General features: G+C 41.7%; 1 protein-coding gene across 2 annotated transcripts in view; it reads left to right on the forward strand.

The window, feature by feature from the left end:
- Positions 1-24,297, forward strand: part of AP3S1 (adaptor related protein complex 3 subunit sigma 1) — a 98,637-nt gene that overhangs the window by 17,246 nt on the left and 57,094 nt on the right. For both annotated transcript variants that reach the window (XM_073624648.1, XM_073624647.1), the window contains exon 3: positions 5,635-5,746. In XM_073624648.1, coding sequence (XP_073480749.1) covers positions 5,635-5,746 — 112 coding nt within the window. The remainder of the gene's footprint in view (positions 1-5,634; positions 5,747-24,297) is intronic.

A 24,297-nucleotide genomic window follows, 5' to 3' on the forward strand; every position in this document is an offset into this window, starting at 1 on the left:
CCTTAGTTAGGATGGTGGTGCCGAGGGATGGGTCGGCCTCGGGCGGCCGACATCGCGGGCACCCAGGACAGGTAAGTAGTTATTTAAAGTCAGCAGCTACAGTGTTTGTAGCTGCTGACTTTTACATCTTTTTTTTGTTCCAGGCCGGAATCCCGCTTTAAATAGTATGTTACTCCAAAATTTTATATTCCTTATGTGTACCCTGCTGTACCATGTACTTGTGTGAGAAAGTATCCTGTTCTCTTTGTATTGCTTCCCACCAGGGACAAAGCTTCCTCTGATTGGCTGAGTCAGAGAGCTGGGCTGATGTCACAACCAATCAGGGGTAGCTTTGTATGCATTGCTAGAGGGGAATATATACAAACCTATACTAAGTTGATCCAGAGAAGGGCAAAAAAAACCTAACAAAGCATGATCCAATTTGCTCGAGCAGGGGAAAATATTCCTTCCAGATCGGATTTTCCCTGGATCAACTTTGCCTATAAATGTTAGTACCCAGTTATATTATGAACATGGTAGGATATTATATTCTATTATGTACATTTAGGACAGAATCCAGTCCTTTGCTTTAACCACTTCCCGACCGCCGCACGACTATGTACGTCCTAATTTTGAACAGGGATATCGTTGTTATGGCAGCAGTTAGCTGCCATAACCCCGGTATCCCCGTTTTCGTGCGGCGGCCGGCTTTCAGATAAAAGTGGTCCCTGCGGCGGATTCGCCGCGAGATCACTTTCATCGGTGGCGGGAGAGGGGCCCCCCCTCCCACCGCGATCCGGTGCCCTCCGCCGCTTACCGGAGCCGACGGTAGCGGCGGAGGCGATCGCGTCCTGCTCAGTGGTTTGTCTGGAGACGAGTGAGGCCAAGATGGCGCTCACTCGTTTCCATGACACTGCTGGGCGGAAGTGACGTCAAAACGTCACTTCCGTCCACGCCTCTTAAAGGCATATTTTTTTAAATGTCATTTTTCTAAATGACTTTTTTTTTTTTTTTTTTTTTATTGCATTTTAGTGTAAATATGAGATCTGAGGTCTTTTTGACCCCAGATCTCATATTTAAGAGGTCCTGCCATGCTTTTTTCTATTACAAGGGATGTTTACATTCCTTGTAATAGGAATAAAAGTGACACAATTTTTTTTTTTTTTTTTTTAAACAGTGTAAAAATAAATAAAATATTGTAAAATAAATAATAAAAATAAAAAAAAAATTTTTTAAAACCCCCCCTGTCCCGACGAGCTCGCGCGCAGAAGCGAACGCATACACGAGTAGCGCCCGCATATGAAAACGGTGGTCAAACCACACATGTGAGGTATCGCCGCGACCGGTAGAGCGAGAGCAATAATTCTAGCCCTAGACCTCCTCTGTAGCGCAAAAATTGCAACCTGTAGAATTTTTTAAACGTCGCCTATGGAGATTTTTGAGGGTAAAAGTTTGACGCCATTCCACGAGCGGGCGCAATTTTCAAGCATGACATGTTGGGTATCAATTTACTTGGCGTAACATTATATTTCATAATATAAAAAAAAATTGGGATAACTTTACTGTTTTATTTTTTTATTCAAAAAAGTGAATGTTTTCCAAAAAAAGTGCGCTTATAAGACCGCTGCGCAAATACGGTGCAAAAAAAAGTATTGCAATGACCGCCATTGTATTCTCTAGGGTGTTAGAAGAAAAACCATATATAATGTTTGGGGGTTCTAAGTAATTTTCTAGCAGAAAAACCTGTTTTAAACATGTAAACACCTAAAATCCAAAACGAGGCTGGTCCTTAAGTGGTTAAAAAAAATCTACTGAGCTGACCTGAACCTGCTCTGGAGGGAGTCTATTCCACATTTTCACAGCTCTTACTGTGAAGAAACCTTTTTTTGTATATTTGGAGATTAAATCTCTCTTCCTCCTAGCATGCCCCCTTGTCCTCTGTGATGACCTTAAAAGTAACGCAACACCAAGTTCACTATATGGACCACTTGTGTGTTTTTATACAGGGTGATCATATCATATTAGACAGGAAGTCTCGGCTCACACCCAGAACACAGTGCAGTATGCTGTATAGCCTCAGCTACATACAGTTTATACATCACATCCAATGCCCTCACATGTTAGTGAGGGACATAGTTTGTGTGGGCCTGCTTGGTGTAGTTAAGATTTTAAAGGTAGTAAATATGCAATGGGGTCCTGTCCAAAAGCAGTATCTGTCAGTTTGATTATAACTTTTCTTAATTTGCCCCAAAATGGGCATTTCAAAAAAACTGTTCACATCGCTCTGAGTGTGTATGCATCTCCAATAGGGATGAGCCTGATGTTCGAGTCGAACATCGGGTGTTCGCCTGTTCGCCAAATAGCGAACAATTTGGGGTGTTCGAAAGCCGCAGAACACCCTTTAAAAGTCTATGGGAGAAATCAAAAGTGCTAATTTTAAAGGCTTGTATGCATGGTATTGTCATAAAGTTTTCTGGGGACCTGGGTCCTGCCCCAGGGGACATGTATCTTTGCAAAAAAAAAGTTTTAAAAACTGCTGTTTTTTTCGGGAGCAGTGATTTTTAATAGTGCTTAAAGTGAAACAATAAAAGTGTAATATTCCTTTAAATTTCATACCTTGGGGTGTCTATAGTATGCCTGTAAAGTGGTTCATGTTTCCCGTGTTTACAACAGTCCCTGCACAAAATGACATTTCTAAAGGAAAAAAAGAATTGTCGGTCCTGGCAATACACATAAAAGTCATTGAAAAAAAAAATAAATGGGATTCCCCCACAGTCCCATACCAGGCCCTTCAGGTCTGGTATGGATATTAAGGGGAACCCCGCACCAAAAAAAAAAAAAAAAAAAAAATGGCGTGGGGGTCCCCCCCAAAAATCCATACCAGACCCTTATCCGGGCACGCAACCTGGCAGGCTGCAGGAAAAGAGGGGGGGGGATAAGAGCGCCCCCCACCCTCTCCTGAACCATACCAGGCTACATGCCCTCAACATTGGGAGTGTGATTTTGGGTAGCCCCCCAGAGCACCTTGTCCCCATGTTGATGGGCACAAGGGCCTCATCCCCACAGCCCTTGCCCGGTGGTTGTGGGGGTCTGCGGGCGGGGGTCTTATCGGAATCTGGAAGCCCCCTTTAACAAGGGTACCCCTTGGTAACTGGTTGCAAATGTACCCCACAAAAAAAGTGAAATGGTAGGGGTCTCCTTTCTTTCTTTCTTTCTTTCCTTCCTTCTTTCCTTCCTTCTTTCTTTCCTTCTTTCCTTCCTTCTTTCTTTCCTTCTTTCTTTCCTTCCTTCCTTCCTTCCTTCCTTCCTTCCTTCCTTCCTTCCTTCCTTCCTTCCTTCCTTCCTTCCTTCCTTCCTTCCTTCCTTCCTTCCTTCCTTCCTTCCTTCCTTCCTTCCTTCCTTCCTTCCTTCCTTCCTTCCTTCCTTCCTTCCTTCCTTCCTTCCTTTTTTCTTCTCCTTCTCGTGACCTACCCTACGGTTCAAGAGGGGTTGGATGCCTTTTTTTTTTTTTTTTTTAATTTTGGTTCGGGGTTCCCCTTAATATTCATACCAGACCCAAAGGGCCTGGTAATGGACTGTGGGGGAATCCCATGCCGTTTTTTTTTCAATTACTTTTATGAGTATTGCCGGGACCGACAATTTATTTTAGTCGAGTACTTTTAAATGACTTTTTTTTTTCCTTTAGAAATGTCATTTTGTGCAGGGACTGTTGTAAACATGGGAAACATACGCCACTTTACAGGCATACTATAGACACCCCCCGGTACGAAATTTAAATGAATATTTCACTTTAATTGTTTCACTTTAAGCATTATTAAAATCACTGCTCCCGAAAAGACGTCTGTTTTTAAAAACCCTTTTTTTTTTTTTTTTTTTTTGCATTGATACATGTCCCCTGGGGCAGGCCAACACTTTTTATGACAATAACTTGCATATAAGCCTTTAAAATTAGCACTTTTGATTTTTCATGTTCGTGTCCCTTAGACTTTAACAGTGTTCGCGTGTTCAAACTAATTTTTTGCCTGTTCGCATGTTCTGCTGCAAACCGAATCGGGGGGTGTTCGGCTCATCCCTAATCTTTAATATTGAAGTGTGGCAGAACCTTTTCTAGAGAATGCATGGTATTCTGTATCATATGTTCATTTTTATTTTGTACTCACTCTTGGATTTGTGGGTGAAGAGGGGTGTATATACTGTGTAATTTACCTTCTGTCTGTTGTTAATTAATTCTGAGGAGTAAAGTTCAGGGGACTTAGTAGAATGAAATAGGTTTTAGATGGGGCTTGATGTAGTATGTTCAAGTCTTTACTGACCTTTGGATCTTACTTGAGATTGATTTGTGAGTGAAGTGGAATATGTATTTGTTTTTTGTTTTTTTTTTTTGTTTTTTTCACCTGTTTGAATGTTTTTCCTCCTCTCCTTTTATTCTCCCTTTTTATTATTCAGGTAAATAAAGGTCTGGGGGGGTTAGATGGGTGAAATAAGTTTTAGATAGGGCATGGGGTAGGGTGTTATCTATATGGAGGGGATCTATTCAAGGGGGGAGGGGGGTGTGCCGGTTCACACAGGGGCGACTTGTCAGGCGACTTAGCCGCCTGACAAGTCGTGTCCCGTTCTAATAGGAGCGACGCAAGCCGCTCCGACTTAGAAAAAGGTTCCTGTAGTATTTTTGGGGCGACTTGCATTGACTTCTATACAGAAGTCGTTTTGCAAGTCGCCGCTGAAATCGTGTGCAGGTCGCCTCGGTGAGTCGACCTGCAAGTCGTGCCTCCACTGTGTGAACCGACACTAAGTGTGTGTTTTTTGTTTTTTTGTTTTTTTGTTTTTTTTTGTTGTTGTGTGGTGTGTTTTTGTTTTTTTTTTTTTTTTTTTTTTTTTTTTTTTTTTATATTCAAATCTCATCATGTTCAAAGCACAGTGCGATGCAGTGGTTTGTGTTGTACTGCATGCTGTACTGTTTTCAGCGCACAACAAGGCAAAGCGGCAAAGCAGTGGTGTGAACTGGTCTGATAGGAAACCAGGTGTTTTTATCTGTCATATGGCCGCTTATGCCATGCAGTTGTTCAGTAAAAAGTGAAAAATCCATGATGCTAAACAACAAAAGGGTATTCCCTAAATGGACTTTTAAGGCACTCAAATACTTTATAGAAAGAACATATTTTATTAAACATAACAAAGATAAAATGTATTGGAATGATTACAGTTACTGTGTACAAAATCAGCACAATGATTGACAGTACGTTTCTTGTAGTTCACCAGACGCATCCATGTCTCCTCCTTCAGGTGTGTCTATAACAAGGTCAATCATATATCTACAATGTGGTGATAAAACAGAGTTAAACACAAGATATATGGTGATATAGGATTCTAAACGGCATATATGTTACTATCAAGAGAATATCATGTACACTCACATTTTCTAGAGGTATCCTAAATAGAACATTCCGATAGACTTTAGTAAAAACAAGAAAAATGAGCGGAACCGACTCTCCAAGAATCTGCCTGTTTCAAATGGCTGATCCTCAAAGCGTATGATGATATTGCATAAAATAGGAAACTGAATCCATAATGCTAAAATCACATGAAACTTTTTTTATCAGTGTGTTTAAAAAAAATTAAAATCCTTTTTTTTTTTTTTTAATTTTGTTTTTTTAGATTAATAGGAGGATCTGACAATAAGCTCATCTATCGACACTATGCAACATTATATTTTGTCTTTTGTGTGGATTCTTCAGAAAGTGAACTTGGTATTCTAGATCTTATACAAGTAAGTATTGTATGTACAAAAACTGCTGTATACTAGGAAAAATGCAAGGTTGTTGAAGCATATCTGTGCTTAGTAATGAGTGGTTACTAACAGTAATTTACAAAGCCATCCATAGCTCTGCCCCCAGCTACATCACTAACTTCCAAAAAAAACAAACAAGCCGATCTCTTTGGTCATCCCAAGACCTCTTGCTCTCTAGCTTCCTTGTCACCTCCTCCCATGCTCGCCTCCAGGATTTCTCAGTAGCTTCTCCCATCCTTTGGAGCTCCCTTACCCATTCTGTCCGACTGTCCCCTAATCTATCCATCTTTAGACGATCCCTGAAAACCCTTCTCTTTAAAGAAGCCTATCCTGCTTCTAACGAACACTGTTTTACTTCCTCCATCAGCCCATCCCCCACAGCTATTACCTTTTGTATCATTTGACCCTCCCTTTTAGATTGTAAGCTCTAATGAGCAGGGCCCTCTGATCCCTCGTGTACCAAATTGTAGTAACTGTAATGTCTGGCTTCATTTTGTTAAGTGCTGCGCAAAGTGTTGGCGCTATATAAATCCTGTATAAGAATAATAATAATTAAACTGCCCCTGGAAGAAGTTTTTCATGTGCTTTTTCTGGTGCCTGCAGACTATTATCACTAGCATCATTATGCCTCTAGAGTGCTGAGGGATTCCTAAATACTGCTATGCAAGTTTAAACTTTTCAGAAACTCCTGCATAGGCACTTTCCTCTGGCAATCCACACTGTAGAACGTGCAACAGAGCTACTTGAAAGTATACAACCAAGGTCTGCAGGCACATAATACCTGTCAAAGCTTAACGGTAAACTTAAAATCTGCCCCTGCATAAAGGAACTTGTATGCCCACCTCTCCTACTACGCATGTTGCCAGTATCCTGCATAGTAAGAAGAAACGGGTATCTAAAGAATCTTCAGAAAGGGATATTACTGGGATGTTGAGATTCCTGGTCCCCTTCTGTAATCTGTGGTCCAGTCCGCCATCCCCTGCATAAGTGTGCACTGTTGTGATATAGGTATCAGAAGGGGAAACTTTGGGGGGATGGGGGGGGGGGGGGTTGGTCACATAAGAACAGGAATCTGGTACTCCAAGAAATGTCAGGTTTTAAAGATTTTTCAGGTAGCAATTTTCCATTTACTTATGGCACGTGCAGCCAGAGAGGCAAGTGTTTGTTCGTTTGTTCTTTTGCTGGGGAAGTTGTATTTTTAGTTTTAGGTACATTATGGCTTACAACAGGGTGAGTTAAAATATGCATTCCTCCAGCTATTGTAGACAGTTTTAGACAATATACAGGTAATTGAGTGTTTGCAATTTACATGAGTAAGCAGACATATTTAATCTGGCTTTGCAAATAGTTATACACCATAGAAACTGCTTGATTTTTATGCAGTTAGACTTGGAGCAGTGATAAATATTTTTAAATTGGTTGCGGTGGGTTATTTAGCACATTGTCATTGCTGCAAAACCTAATTCAAAGGTGAATCAAGTTTTACTATACTGCCAACTATGAAGCATTTCTTTGTTTTTCTCTGAAGGTACGGTAATTATATTGCTTAAATGTCATTGCCGAGCGTGTTATTGATCCCTTCATGTCATATCAACTTACTTGGGATGAAGCAGCTGAAATATTCATGGAATAATAGAACACTGACATGAAATATTAATGGAGGGCTGACCTAGTTATTTAAATATTGAACTGATTGTGCACTGTATGTCAGGCCCTTCAAGCTGTATTATCCATGTGAGGGGAGAGTGGCTTTTCTTTCCTGGCAGTCAACATGGTCTTGTCCATAATGATTTCAGATGTGGATTTCTGTAATCAAAATCTTAAAGGGAACGTGTAATATCTTCAGAGCAAGCAAAGTAACATTGATATTCTGTACAGTAAATATCCTGTAGTACAGTGCCTTGCAAAAGTATTCACCTCCCTTGGTTTTTACCTATTTTGTTACATTACAGCCTTTAGTTCATTGTGGTGTGTTTTTTTTTTTTTTTTTATCTGAATTATATTTGATGGATCAGAACACAATAGTCTAAGTTGGTGAAGTAAAATTAGAAGAATATATACATAAAACTATATTTTTCAGAAATAAAAAAAATGATAATTGGTATGTGTGTATGTATTCACCCCGTTTGTTATGAAGCCCATAAAAAGCTCTGGTGCAACTAATTACCTTCAGAAGTCACATAATTAGTGAAATTATGTCCACCTGTGTGCAATCTAAGTGTCACATGATCTGTCATTACATATACACACCTTTTTGAAAGGCCCCAGAGGCTGCAACACCTAAGCAAGAGGCACCACTAACCAAACACTGCCATGAAGACCAAGGAACTCTCCAAACAAGTAAGGGACAATGTTGTTGAGAAGTACAAGTCAGGGTTAGGTTATAAAAAAAAAAAAAAAAAAAAATATCCAAATCTTTGATGATCCCTAGGAGCACCATCAAATCTATCATAACCAAATGGAAAGAACATGGCAAAGCTGCCAAGAGACGGCCACACACCAAAAATCACGGACCAGGCAAGGAGGGCATTAATCGGAGGCGGCAGAGAGACCTAAGGTAACCCCGGAGGAGCTGCAGAGTTTCACAGCAGAGACTGGAGTATCTGTACATAGGACGACAATAAGCCGTACGCTCCATAGAGTTGGGCTTTATGGCAGAGTGGCCAGAGGAAAGCCATTACTTTCAGCAAAAAACAAAATGGCACGTTTTGAGTTTGCGAAAAGGCATGTGGGAGACTCCCAATATGTATGGAGGAAGGTGCTCTGGTCTGATGAGACTACAATTTTTTGGCCATCAAAGAAAATGCTATGTCTGGCGCAAACCCATCACATCACCCAAAGAACACCATCCCCACAGTGAAACATGGTGGTGGCAGCATCATGCTGTGGGGATGTTTTTCAGCAGTCAGGACTGGGAAACTGGTCAGAGTTGAGGGAAAGATGGGTGGTGCTAAATACAGGGATATTCTTGAGCAAAACCTGTACCACTCTGTGTGTGATTTGAGGCTAAGGAGGATCACCTTTCAGCAGGACAATGACCCCAAACACACTGCTAAAGCAACACTTGAGTGGTTTAAGGGGAAACATGTATGGGTAAATGTGTTGGAATGGCCCAGTCAAAGCCCAGACCTCAATCCAATAGAAAATCTGTGGTCAGACTTAAAGATTGCTGTTCACAAGCGCAAACCATCCAACTTGAAGTAGCTGGAGCAGTTTTGCAAGGAGGAATGGGCAAAAATCCCTGTGGTAAGATGTGGCAAGCTCATACAGACTTATCCAAAGCGACTTGGAGCTGTGATAGCCGCAAAAGGTGGCTCTACAAAGTATTGACTTTAGGGGATGAATAGTTATGCCGCGTACACACGGTCGGACTTTTCGTCTACAAAAGTCCAACGGACGCTGACGGACTAAAGCTGGCTGGTAATCCGATCGTGTGTGGGCTTCTCCGGACTTTCAACGGACTTTTTTAGCCTCAAATCCGACGGACTTTAGATTTGAAACATGCTTCAAATCTTTACGTCGTAAGTACGACGGACCCCGAAATCCGCTCGTCTGTGTGCTAGTCCGACGGACAAAAACCCATGCTAGGGCAGCTATTGGCTACTGGCTATGAACTTCCTTATTTTAGTCCGGTGTACGTCATCACGTACGAATCCGTCGGACTTTTGTGTGGTCGTGTGTAGGCAAGTCCGTTCGTAAGAAAGTCTGCCGCAAGTCCGCCGAAGGTACGTCGGAAGTATGTCGGACAGGCTGTCGGACTTTTGTAGACGAAAAGTCCGACCGTGTGTACGCGGCATTATGCACATTGACTTTTTCTGTTATTTTGGCCTATTTTGTTTCACAATAAAAAGTTGTGAGCATGTTCTTTAAATTAAATGATGCAAATCCATGTTAATTCCAGGTTGTGAGGCAGCAAAACACGAAAAATGCCAAGGGGGTGAATACTTTTGCAAGGCACTGTACTACGTTCTGAATACACAGTTGAACCTGCCACTGGAAGCCCCAACAAATCCTACACAAATAATTATGTTCTGAACTCCTGGCACCTTTTTAATTATGCACACATGATGGTGATCAAGCATGGCAGTATGTCATTCATGCACCAGTCACTGCTGAGTGGGATAGTAGTACACACACACACACTACACTACACTACACTACACTACACTACACTACACTACACTACACTACACTACACTACACTACACTACACTAAACTAAACTAAATAACTCTATCTATGATTGCTCAGTTTACCCCCTCTGCTCTGAGCAAAGAACCGTGATGGTCAGTTACCAGCTCTCTACTCTGCCTCTCCAGCACTCACTGGAGTGTTGGGCACTGGGGGCAGAAGTGGCAGTCTCGGGCTCTCACCGGATCGATGAGAGGATGAGCCAGCTGTCCGCTAAAAACAGGTCACAGGAGTGCACTCCTGTAACCTACCGGGAAAGTATAGCCAAAATAACTTTGGCTATACTACTTTTAAAAGCAAAGTATAGATTATTATTATTATTATTATTATTAATATAAATATAAATTTTTTTTTTTTATCGTACTTACCTAGGTACTTACCTTATGCAGCATCTGTCCTCCGCTGGCTCTAAGGCTGAGAACAGGGCGATCAAACACCTCTGCTCAGTTCTCAGAGCTCCCTGAACAAAGAGCTTGTCAGTCACTGGCTCTCTGCTATGCACCCCAGGCTCCCTAGAGTGCTGAGCTGTGGGGGGGGGGGGGGGGGGCTTGTAGCGGCTCGCTGAGAGGCTGAGCCAGGTACCAGTCCAGGCATGTGCTCGGGTCCCAACTATGTGGTCGTGGTCTTTCCCAAGCCTGAACCGGCTCTGTTAAGCACTGCCGGCAGGCGGGTTGTATGGGAGCCGTTCTCCCGGCGATCGGAGGGGAAGAGAGAGCAGAGCCGCCGCCCAGATGATCAGAACGCGGGGAACATAACTTTCATTTCAATTGCTGTGTGTTCACTGCGGTGCGCCGTCACATACAGCCCCTCCTCTTTGTCCAGACACTTTGATAGATCACTTGTCCAATCCTGGGATGGATGATCTATCTGTCAAAGTTCCCTGAACAAGGGGGAGGGGCTGTATTTGACGGCGCACAGCGGGGAAAACACAGCAATTGAAATGAAAGCTGTTATGTTCCTGGCGCTCTGATCATCCGGGCGGCGGCTCTCCTCTCTCTTCCCCTGCACAGGTAGGCCGCATTGCTGGCCATGGGCAGGCCACATTGTTTGGCTTGGATAGATGTTAAATGTTTTATGCAGAATTAAGTTATAAAAATAAATAGTATCATTTCATGAGATAATTTATGAGGGCCTAATTTAGGGGCAGGGCAACTGGTGGCGAGTAACCCTTGAGGCCTGGCTAGTAGCTCAGAACTTGAAATTTTGAGCCCTGCTGTAGCATATTCTGTACTCCCACAGAAAAAAGGGGCATACCCTGTTCTGGAAATGCAGTGGCTGGGAAATTGCATGGTACTTTTGCTGCACCATGTGATTTCCCTGCAGTTCCCTTAATGAATGGGAGCCCTGTGCGTCTTTACGCAGCAGTGCGTTTTGATTGCAGGTGTGGGAATCACAGCAATTCCTGCCCCGACAACCACCCACAATGGTGTAAACCAGGCCTTAGACTTTGAGGCTAGGTTTCTCCACTATTATGACCTGAAAGTCGCGCGATTTTGCAGCTTTTTTTTGCTGCAACATTGATGCGACTTGAAGCAATGCCTGTGTATTGAGGTCTGTGGACCTCAAGTCTCATCAAAGTAGGACCAAAGTAGTGCAGGGACTACTTTTGAAGTCGCATAGATATGAACGGTACTCATTGGAAATCATGGGGTATGACTTGTCAAGTGACTTGGCAGTCCCAAGTGGCATGACAAGTCGCACAAGTGAAAACTGAGCCTGAATACCTTTTTTTTTTTTTCCCAATTCCCTGGAATGTCTTTAGCTAATTTAAACTGAAATTTCTAGGCTTTTTAGGTTTTGAATGTTTCTGAACATTTTGTGACACCGCTACGCTGGTCCTAATTAAAACCTGTTATTAAAATGTTAAAGATCATTCAAATCGATATGATTTCTATGGTCATAACTTGGTTTGAATCATTTTCGACTTTATAGAGCTCAAAGAAACTTCAACTTCACAAGGCTGTGACAGAGGTGGTACTCCTTCACGTCTTTTATGAAAGCCCCACTCCAGCTCTAGTGTTCTATCTTCATTGTCTCTGAAGGCTGAAAAACATAGTACTGGAATTTGGTCCTGTGCTTACATGTCTCTTCTGTACTTTGGGCACATTCTGTAAGGCAGTAAAAAGAGAACTACAGATGTACGGGAACGTATAGCAACTGTTTAGAGAGCCGTTCCAAGAAGAGTGAAAGGCTAAATGTAACGGCTTTCATGTTTCACATCATCTTTTTTCAGTGCCTTAGCTGAAGATGCTGTTTGTGTGTTGTCATGTCTTCATATCTGTTTGTTTGTATTTGTGAGTAAAGGTTTGGCTTCGTTTCCAGGACTAGCGCCAGGTATTTAGAGCTTGTCATTACTCTTCAGTACCTGGTCAGCTACATTTCATGTATTTCAGCTACTGTTATTCTGTTCAATGCCATCTCTAAATTTCCACTGTAATTTTCTAAGCATTATTAGAACTGCTTTGTATTATTAATGTGGGTCTAAAGTCATTGCTTTTATCACCCTAGATGTTAACCCCTTCCCAGCCAGTGTCATTAGTACAGTGACCGTGTATAGTATTAGCACTGATCACTGTATTATTGACGATTCTTAATTTCAGCGGCAGTTGGTCAGTCCCGTCCCCCCCAGCGTCAGTTAGTGTCAGACGTTGCGCTATTGCTTTCTTACTATAAGTCGCTGATTGCCACCACTAGTAGTATAATTTTTACTTTTTTTTTTAAATAGATGTACTATGATTTGTCGGCGATTATAACTTTCATGCAATCCAAACACTTATTGGGAATATATGAATATATATATATATATATATATATATATATATATATATATATATATATATATATATATATATATATATATATATATATATATATATATATATATATATATATATTATAAACAAAAAAAAGTGGTCATTAAATACCCCAAAGGAACGCTCTATTGGTGTGAAAAAATGATATAAATTTCATTTGAGTACAGTGTGGCATCACCACACAATTAATAGTTAAAGTAGCGCAGTGCTGAATCGCAAAAATTTGGCCTGGTTATGAAGGGGGTAAAATCTTCTGGAGCTCAAGTGGTTACCATGGCAGGAGTGGTAATTTGTTGGCATTCTGGCTGATACAAGATATGATTTATTTTATTTTTTAGATATGGCTATCGGAAATATTTTGTAATAATACAGACATTGCTGGTAATCTGATTTTATTCTCTGTACGTGACTGCTCTGTACACTTAGTTTGTGGACTGATGGTTGGGCATATGTAACTGATACCACCTCCTATAGTAACCAAAGTTTTGAGACTAGCTCTGTTTACAAGGAAGTACTTTATGTATCTACGTTTTACACTCTTATAACCTTCAAAATAGTCTCCTTGCACAGCAATACAGAGCCCCTGCCACTTCTGGAATGTGTCCTGGAAGTCTTCTTTTCGAAGCTGGACAAGCCACTTCTGTTATTCGCAGTGGATCTTCGCAATGGTGTCAAAACGGCGACCTTTGAGCTGGATCTTCAACTCATTGCAACATCGGTGTAAACTTGCCGAATCATGTTAGTCTCCTATGGCAGATTTGCCCCGTTTCATGCAGAATTTCATGTTTGCTCTTTGTTCTTACTTGCTGTCCATGACTGCATGCAGCCTTAGGCTGCCATCTGTTGGCATGTTACAAAACTAGTCTCAAAGCTTTTTGATACCACCTCGTATGCATTTAAAAAAAAAAAAAACTTGTGCTATCTGGACAATACATTATTTAGGCAAGGCATTTTATTGCTCGCTATTAACCGCTTGCCGACCAGCTGCCGTCATTATACTGCGGCAACGTGGCACGATCCCGCAAATCGCCGTAGGTTTACATTGACACGGGATCTCGCTTTTGTCGGTGTGCATGTGTCCCCGTTGGCCAGCAGGGGAGCCAGTCAGTGGGTCTGAGGGAACACGTTTAACCCCCTTCATTGCCCCTGATGTTAACCCCTTCCTTGCCAGTGTCATTAGTACAATAACAGTACATATTTTTAGCACCGATTTACTGTAATAATGTCACTGGTTCCCAAAAAAAGTGTAAAAAAAAAAAAGGTCAGGTGTCTGATCTGTCTGCCACAATGTTGCAGACCCGCTATAAATCTATTCCCTATTTTGTAGACACTATAACAAAATATATATATATTATATTATATTATATTATATTTATCAGCAAACTTACTCCCTGGCTTTGTCAATTGTTACAAATGGGTAACAACTTGATTACATTTTCAGAATGCTTTTCTTTATGGAGGAGATTTGCTCGTTACTTTTTTTTTTTTTTTTTTTTTCCCCTCCCCCATATTTGTTTCCTTCCATTTTGATTATCTTCCCCTGTAGTGTCTGTAAATATTACTGTGCTTGGCCATGATCCAGACTTTGTCCAATCACAGTTTAACCTCCATTTCACTTAGATTTGCTGGGCTGTGGTCCTGGTATGTGAGACTGAATGACTCCCTTATCAAATTTCAACACTGCCTGAAAGAGGACTAAAACAACTGATCAATAAATATTTCAGGATATAAAATGTTATCTGTGAATCTATATTAAACTCTCTTGTAAGAAATAATCAGTCTTCCTGTACTTGCTCGATCATAAATTGCATTGAGACTGTATGCACTATGTTGTCTAAAACCTTAAAGTGACACTAAACTCTGGTTTAAAAAGAAAAATTATATTCAAGTTTGTATTCTTAACTCACAAAAGTCCCTTCTATTGCTCTTTGCCTCCTCCAAGTCTCAAAATTCAATTTATTTTGCTACTGATCTGACTTTCTGTTAGAGGGTGACTACAATAATTCCCCATGATCCCACTTTATGTACTAATGTAGCCACCCTTTCTTGCTCACTCCTGTGATGGGCTAGGGCCCATGAACCATGGGATGTGTAGTGTGCATATAGCAGTGTTTTCTCAATGGTTTTTCCAGTAAGGACGCCATTAAGGGTGTTTTTTTTTTTTTTTTTTCAGTCTCGTGGCACCCCAGTCTATAGCTCCGTTCACATATATGTGAATTGGATGCACTTTGAACCGCATCCAATTTGCCTGACATGTGAACCAGCAGCCTTCTCTATGGAGCCGGTTCACGTATCTGTGGGCCAGCCACGGTGCGATTTTAAAAAGTCCTGTGCATTTTTCAGGCCGCTTCAGGTACGATTTCAAGTAAAAATGTGCACCTGAACCAGTAAACAAAACCGCCACAGAATCTCTTGAGAAAACGCAGGGAAACCGGCCCTGCACAAATGTGAACTGTCCTTTTTAGACTTGATTCACATTACTGCATGTCAGGGAACATTGGCAAAATTGTGTGCATTCCTGACACAGGCTAGTGTGCTGCTGTTTAGCAGACATGCTGGGGTGTCATTTAATTCTTGTACCCCCACACATTGGCAAAAGCGGTGCCATACATACGTACGTAGACACATACGTTGGTAAATACACGTATAAACCTATAAACAAACAAACGCACACAGAGAGCCTTTTTAAACAATGCAGTACAGTACCAGCACTGCCAGGTACTGCACTGCAGGGGGAGGCGAAGAGCACACACCCGGGAAATTGCCTCCTTTTCCATTGCTTTCACTTTCCTAACCAAGTGTGATCCACATGCCTTTCTTTACCAGAATGCCGTGGCACCTTAGAGCAGTGCACATTAATGCAATTAACATGCACTGCTTATTCCAAACAAACAGAAGTGGAGGGGGGGGGGGGAGAGAAGGAGGCAGAGAAACACAGCAAGAAATTATTATTTAACGAGGAGTAAAACGTCTGACATTTCACTGCCCTTATTGGAAGATCCCCTCATTTTCCTGCCCTACTAGCAGCAGTAACCAGAACAGAAGGTGAAGGGAAAGTTTAGACACAAATGGCATTAATACTGAATAGAGGTTCTGTCCCTTACACACTCAAATAAAATAATATTGCAGTTCGGGCCAGTCTCTTCTCGCTTCCTGTGGCACCAGGAAGTGAAGAGAAATTTTCCCAATATGGGTACGGGTACTAAGAAATATTTTAACCATTTCTAACTTTTTACCACATAAATGAAAAATAAGTTGTGGTTGGAGCTGTGCTTTAATGGCCGACAGTGCAGTGGCGCTCCCTTTTTTTTTTTTTTTTTTTTTTTCTCTCTCCCCTGCACTGGATAAACATTGGTCACTGCTGGGGTATGGGGCAAAAAATTGCTTTCCATGTGTCCCATTCATATTTCAATGCAACTGTATTGTGCGGTAAGCCGCAGTAAAATGCAGACACAAAGCATTTTGTTCACAGGCCATGGAGAGGCACCGCATGTCACTGACTGCTGTACAAATAAACTGTCCACTTGCTGTAATTTTAAAATAGACAGATGCCTGCATGCCAAAATGGAGCATATAGTGAACTACATTCAAAACCACCTTCTTCCCCTTTTTTTATTTTTATATATATATATATATATATATATATATATATATATATATATATATATATATATATATATATATATATATATATATATATATATATATATATATATATATATATATATATATATATATATATATATATATTATAAAAATAAATTAATTTTTTTTTTTTTTTTTTTTTTTTTTTTTTTTTTGGTATGGTGATGAGATTACGAACTCTGATCACCAGTGACGCCAGGAATTAAAGTGATTTTAAAGGTTCAACGCTTTTTACCTGCATGAAGGTAAAAAAACCTTTTGGGTATAGCTCCCCCCACAGCCCCCCTAATACTCTGGGAATTTATCATCGCCCTCCACCTGATATATTAGTCCTATGTGTCAGACTGCAGCAGACGGTGTGGTTTATTTGCACTTCCTATTCATGTGTTGCTGGCCAGGAGCCGTGATGCACGGTTTTTGAAGGAAGATTAGGAGGTATCAGTGTTGCAGTTAGCCTACCATTAGCCCTATCCCAGGACAAGTAGTGCTTTAGCAACCCAGTACCCTTACTTTAACCTGGGCGCTAAACGTAAGGAAGTGTGTAGTCTTATATAGATACCTACTTTGCAGAAGTGTTTGGGATCCTGCTGTGTTTATTTGTATGACAATTTGTCATTTTTTTTTAAAACCAGTTTTTACTGGTGTCTGGTAAGGTATTATTCGCCTTTTGAATCAATAGTTTGTACATTTGCTTCAATAAAGTCTTTTTATCACACAATGTACCATAGTCAGTTCTCCATATACATATCTTTGCTTTGCTTTTATTACCCCCCCCCCCCCCCCCCGATACTCACCTGAGCACCCTCTTGATCCAGCGATGTGCATGAGAGATGAGCTCCTCCCGGGTCTCATTCGCTGAGACAGCAGCGGGAGCCATTGACAATCACAACCAGGGAGCCAATGAGAAGAGAGCAGGGGCGGGGCTGAGCTGCAGTGCTCTGTCTTATGGAAGCATAGGGCAGGGCTCGAGCCAGCATGCACCAGTGCCCCCAGAGCAAGCGGCTTGCTATTGGGGAAACTGGCTGAAGAGGAGGAGCCAGGAGCGACCCAAAAAGAAGAGGATCAGGGCTGTTATGTGCAAAAGTGACCTAGCTCTTTAAAAATGGAGAATTGGCTTTAGATATACTTTAGCCACTTGCCGACCGCCCACCGTCGATTGACGGTGGCAGAATGGCACTCTTGCGCGAATAGCCATAGCTGTATGGCGGGTGCTTTAAGGAGTATAGGGCGCACACGATGTAGGAGCCCGTGCGTGTAGCTGCCCGTCTTGATGGCCGTGATTTGCTCCTGAGAAGGAAAGAACTGAGATCTGTCAATGTAAACAGACCGATCTCCGTTCTGTCAGGGGTGAGGAGAGCGATCTTTTGTTCCTACTGCTTAGGAAAAACAATCGGTCTCCTCAACCAGGCAGTCCCATCCCCCCAAAGTTAGAAACACTCCCTAGGACACACATTTAACCCCTTGATCGCCCCCTAGTGTTAACCCCTGCCAGTGACATTTATACAGTAATCAATGGCTATTTATAGTTCTGATCGCTGTATAAATGTCAGTGGTCCCAAAATAGTGTGAAAAGTGTCTGATCTGTCTGCCTCAATGTCGCTGTCCCAATAAAAATCGCAGATCGCCGCCATTACTAGTAAAAAAAAAAAAAAAAAATTATAAAAATGCTATAACTATATCCCCCATTTTGTAGACGCTATAACGTTTGTGCAAACCAATCAATACACGCTTATTGTGATTTTGGTAAAAAAAAAAAAAAAAAAAAATATGTAGAAGAATATATCGGCCTAAACTGAGGAAGAAATTTAGTGTTTGTGTGTGTGTGTGTGTTTATATATTTTTTGGGGATAATTTTTATAGCAACAAAGTAAAATATATATTGCGTTTTTTTTTTTTTTTTTTTTTTTTTTTTTTTTTTTTTTTCCAAATTAGTCTTTTTTTTTTTTTTTTTTTTTTTTTTTTTTTAGCGCAAAACATAAAAACCACAGTGGTGATCAAATACCACCAAAAGAAAGCTCTATTTGTGGGGGGAAAAAGGAAACAAATTTTGTTTGGGTACAGCATCGCACAACTGTGCAATTGTCAGTTAAAGCAACGCAGTGCTGTATTGCAAAAAATGGCCCAGTCAGGAAAGGGATAAATTCTTCTGGGGCTGAAGTGGTTAATATTTTACATGAAATGGTTAAAGGTTTTCAGGTTTATTGCTCATTGTTTCTGAATAAATGCATTTTATTGGCTAAAAAACATACACATTTTTTAATTAGTTTTCACAATTAAAAACTCTGAATAATACACAGCCCCTAGGACTCCTGGGGGACATTTATCTGCTTCTCATAAAATGGGCATGACAAACTGGTATGAAGGAATGGGCATACTTCAGTGAATGTTGCGTGATGCCTTTTTATTGTGGACCCTTATTTTTTTACACATTTTGGCCCTATTTTTAGAATGTGTAGAAATTGTAGCAGGAAACAAAAAGAAAAGCCTTTAACCACTTCAATACCAGTACTTATATACCTTCCTGCCCAGGCCAATTTTCAGCTTTCAGAGCTGTCGCACTTTGAATGACAATTGCGCGGTCATGGTACACTGTACCCAAACAAAATTTTTATCATTTTGTTCCCACAAATAGAGCTTTCTTTTGGTGGTATTTGATCACCTCTGATGTCTGTCAGATGCGAGTAAGGAAAGGCCGATCAATGGCTCTTCCAGTTTACATTGTGATCAGCCGTGATTAGACACGGCTGATCACGTGGTAAAGCGCCTCCGTCGGAGGCTCTTTATCGAGATCGGTGTAGAGCTGTGTCAGACTGACACACTGCACCACCGATTGCCGCGATTTGCGGTGGCTGTTATCCTGCAGGATGTCATATGACGCCCAGTCAGGATAACTGAACCACCGGCCGTCATTCTGCTATAGGCCGGGCGGGAAGTGGTTAAGGTCACCATACAATGGGGATCAGCAACTAGTAGATCGTGGACAAGAGACTGGTAGATCACATTCTGGGCTTGCTGACCCGCCATTCCAGAGCATCAAAGTGCAATGCAGAGGGACTACTTAAAAAGTTGGAGCTGTAGTAAGGAGCAAGAGCCGCACAAGCAGATGCCTCCTCTGTAGTGTTGGCAGTGGTGCCAGCAGCAGGAAAGAGATCTTCAGGTCAGTGTGAAGCAATACACTGGGCATATTAGTATAGGGCTGCTTTCACACTGATGTGCTGCGGTTGACCCACACCGTGTGCTCAGTGCAGTGTACCTGCAGCTTTCCTGCGGGCTTGCTTCGTTTAGCCATAGACTTCCATCGCATCCTGCAGGTTTGGTGCATTTTATGAATCCAGAAGTTTTGGTGCACTTTCAGAAATTGCACACCACCTGCAGGATATAATCAAAGTCTATGTGGCAAAGTGCAGCTAACCCAGGAAAGTTGCAGATGCACTGTGCTGCACCCACGGGGCAGGTAAGCTGCAGCACATTAGTGTGAAAGCAGCCTTATCGGGGGCTCAGAACTGTAAGGGTTCATTTATATTTGCAGTTTGGGGGTTGGTAAATCCCCATAGTTAAGATGTGTTTTTACCACCCCAGCCCCAACTCACCCCCTTTAGCTTTAGTGGCCAGGGGTGTACACATGCCGCAGCAGGCGTTCTACTTCCTGTCATGGTTGGTGGGTGAAGCACCTGCCAAGAATGAGCCATTCAAATGAATGAGGCCACTCTGCTGTACTGTACAAGGTTGCAGGGCACTTGCAAACAAGGGGTTCAAGCAGGTAGCGTTGTTGCTTTCTCACCACCTCCTTGAACTCCACAGAAGCATGCAGTTACAGGGTGCTTGCAGAGTGGTCCTATTTACTTGAATTGGTCGCAATTGGCAGGCGGTAGCACCCACCAAAAGCAACAGGGCCTAATTCCTTCTGGGGCATGTGTACACTTTTTGGCTGCTGCCTCAGCAGCTAAAGGGGGGGTAGGGATTGGGGGCAATAAAACCACAGGGTTTTAACACCCCCCAAACTTGTACGTGAACGAGCCATAAGGGTGCCACTGCCAAATCCAATTAAGAGCTCATTCACAAGTACATCAGACAGTGCTGCTCCTCTGTAAATCAATCCCAGTGTGTTTGACAGGTGGTGAGGAGGCGATATGTTGCCCCCTCACCGCCTGATTTAAACCCATGATTGTCATGCGATGAATGCAATTTGTGACATGGTAATACAGCAATTGGAGGTTTAAATTGGGTGTGAGGAGGCGACACTGTGCTTGGTGATATTTGACTTTTCCCATGTTCAGGTAGATTGCCACCTCTTTAACCACTTGCTGACCGCCGCACGCTGATGTATGTCCAAAGTTTGGCGGCGGATATCGTTATGGCAGCAGCTAGCTGCCATAACCCCGGTATCCCCGTTTTCGTGAGGCGGTCGGCGTTCAGATAAAAGTGGTCTCTGCGGCGGATTTGCATTTTACTGTAAATATGAGATCTGAGGTCTTTTTGACCCCAGATCTCATATTTAAGAGGTCCTGTCATGCTTTTTTCTATTACAAGGGATGTTTACATTCCTTGTAATAGGAATAAGAGTGACACAATTATTATTATTATTATTATTATTATTATTATTATTATTATTATTATTATTATTTTTTTTTTTTAAACCGTGTAAAAATAAATAAAATCATGTAAAATAAAAATAAATAAAAAAACAAAAAAACAAAAAACCCCGTCCCGACGAGCTTTTGCGCGCAGAAGCGAACGCGTACGAAAACGGTGGTCAAACCACACATGTGAGGTATCGCCGCGACCAATAGTGAGAGCAATATTTCTAGCCCTAGACCTCCTCTGTAACGCAAAACATGCAACCTGTAGAATTTTTTAAACGTTGCCTATGGAGATTTTTGAGGGTAAAAGTTTGACGCCATTCCACGAGTGGGCACAATTTTGAAGCGTGACATGTTGGGTATCAATTTACTTGGCGTAACATTATATTTCACAGTATAAAAAAAAATTGGGCTAACTTTACTGTTGTCTTATTTTTTTTTTTTTATTCAAAAAAGTGAATTTTTTCCCAAAAAAAGTGTACTTATAAGACCGCTGCGCAAATACGGTGCAAAAAAAAGTATTGCATTGACTGCCATTTTATTCTCTAAGGTGTTAGAAAAAAAAACAATATATAATGTTTGGGGGTTCTAAGTAATTTTCTAGCAAAAAAAAAAAGTAAACGCCTAAAATCCAAAATGAGGCTGGTCCTTAAGTGGTTAAGATTGCCTACCCCTGCTATACAAGGTACGATCTCTGTACAGTCAACATTTGATCTACCAAAATGGTATAATATGAGGACCTGCCTAAACTATCCAATCAGGCAAGCCCTTGCGCTACATGCTTGTTGGTAGATCTAGAGGTGGTCGTAGCGTGTGGAATGAGCTTCATTGTACAATTTTTCTTACAGATCTGTATGTTACCTCAGGTACCTACACTAGAGACCCATATTCTCAGGGACTGCAGAATCCTAATCCTGTAAATCCTCTATCTGATCATAGATACTAGGGGGCATACAAATGTGGACTTCGCCGCCAGCCAGGGCTAAGATAGGTAGCCCTGTGTGATCACTGCTTCCTAGATAAGTCTGAGCTGCCACCGTCGGAAGGTAGCTTGCAGAAATGAGTTGTCTCTAAATAAGAACGGAACACCTTCATCTTAAAGCAGAACTAAAGTCCTGCTTTCAAAAACGTCCAACAGGCATGCAATGTCTCTTCTGCAATAAAATAAACCTACCTGCTTGCAGTCTTCTTTGGAATGTACACTGAGCTGTGAAAGTGCAGCTCCGTTTACATTTCGGCACAGTGCACTCCCGCGCATGCGCAGCAGTGACCTCATCTTGTGCTGACCAATGAAAACTGCTGCAGCCCGACACCTGAAAGAAGCCGGGTAGAAGATGCCAGCCAGAGTTTAGCTCTGCTTTAGGCCAATGGGCATACAGTGGGTATAGAAAAGCATTGCCCCCTTTTTTAAAATCACTTTTTGTTGCTTTGCAGCCTGAAATGAAGACAGTTTTGGTTTTATCCAGCTGTATTTACTTATAACATCCAAGTGAAAGATATAACACCAACATGTCTGGAAAAAAAAAATCAAAAACCAAATCACTGAGTTGGAAAACGGATCACCTCCCTCCTAAAAATGACTTATAAACTCAATCAGGTGTAGCTAATCATCTTCTCAATGGCACACAAAGCCATTTGACTTTCAACTGATCAGCTTTGGTAATTTTGATTAGCTCAGCATGAAAAGAGCTTTCCTGGAGCATTTAAGTCTTTGGTAGTGCAACTGAACCAAACCAACTATGAGTGGCAAGGCACTGTCACAGGGATCTCCAGGATAAACTTGTGGACAGGCACAAGTCAGGAGATGAATACACAAACATTTCAAAGGCTTTATCACTGCCTAGAAGCACAGTGAATTCTATTATTAAGAAGTGGAAGGTATTTGGTACAACACAGACCCTCTCTGGATCAGACTGTCGCTCCAAACTGGATGAAAGAGCCAGGAGAAGACGAGCGGCTATCAAGAGGTCTACAGGAACACAAGCAGCTGTAGGAATTTATCAGAGAGTTGTCATTGTGTGCATGTGACAATAATATCAAAAATGTGGCTTGTATTGGAGGGATGCAAGAGAAAAGCCACCACGCAAGACAGACCACATGCAGTCACCACTGAGCTTTGCCAAAATGCACCTTAAAGATTCTGAGGCCACATGGAAAATGGTGTTCTGGTCTGATGAGACTAAAATTGAATTATTTGGCCTCAACACCAAACGATATGTCTGGCATAAATCCAATACAGATTGCCATTCTAATAACACTATTCCTACAGTAAAGAATGGAGGTGATAATATCCTGTTTTGGGGGGTATTTCTCTGCAGCAGGGACTGGAGCACTTGTCAGGATAGAAGGAAAAATGGATGGGGAAAAATGCCATCAAATTCATGTTGAAAATTTGCTTTCCAGAAAGTTGTCCAATGAGAAGGTTTACCTTCCAACATGCCAATGACCCAAAGCACACAGCAAAAATGACCACATGGTGGTTGAAGGAGAATGTACTTGCGTGGCCTTGTCAGAGCCCAGACTTAACGTCCATTAAAGATCACCATCAAATTTAACTGAATTTGAACAGTTCTGCAAAGAAGAATGGGCAAATATTGCAAAGTCTAGATGTGCAAAGTTAGTAGAGACATATCCCAACAGACTAAAGGCTGTAATTTAAAGCAAAAGGTGATTCAATAAAGTGCTGACACAAGGGGGTGATCCTTTTTCCAACTCGGTGATTCTGCTTTTTTGAATTTGCTTTTTGTCTCTTTTTTTTCTGACATGTTGATGTTATATCTTTCACTTTGATGTTAAAAGATGCACTAAATACAGCTGAATAAAAGACCGAATGTGTCTTCTTTTCAGGCTGCAAAGCAACAAAATGTTTTTATATTATGGGGGGGGGGGGGGGCGGGGTGATTCTTTTCTTTGCCCACTGTATATATCAGGATTTGACACATTTGATTTGAATTTAGGAACAAGCTAAAAGTTAGGAGCCAATTTTGTGTTTGTTTTTTAACAAGGCTTTATTTTCTGCGATGGAGGTGACAGATCTTGAATTTGCACATGGAGGGCACTGGGTGGGATGTCTTTCTCACTGGGTGGTTTTGGGACTCTCGGTGTGGGGATTAGACACTTGAGGTAGTTGGGGCTGGAGTTTTTGTTGCGGCTTGCTGTGTGGGCTGGATTCTGCTCGCCTCCCTGTGTGGGAAGGGGCAGGCCACAGTGAACACAGATTGGCTGGTGCCGAGTGAGAGGGGAGCCTTTCCGCAAAGCAGCAGTGTATCTGCTGGGGGAGGGAGCGGAGGGTGCAGGGGGTG

This window comes from Aquarana catesbeiana, linkage group LG01 (assembly GCF_042186555.1).
Source record: "Aquarana catesbeiana isolate 2022-GZ linkage group LG01, ASM4218655v1, whole genome shotgun sequence".
Taxonomy (NCBI): domain Eukaryota; kingdom Metazoa; phylum Chordata; class Amphibia; order Anura; family Ranidae; genus Aquarana; species Aquarana catesbeiana.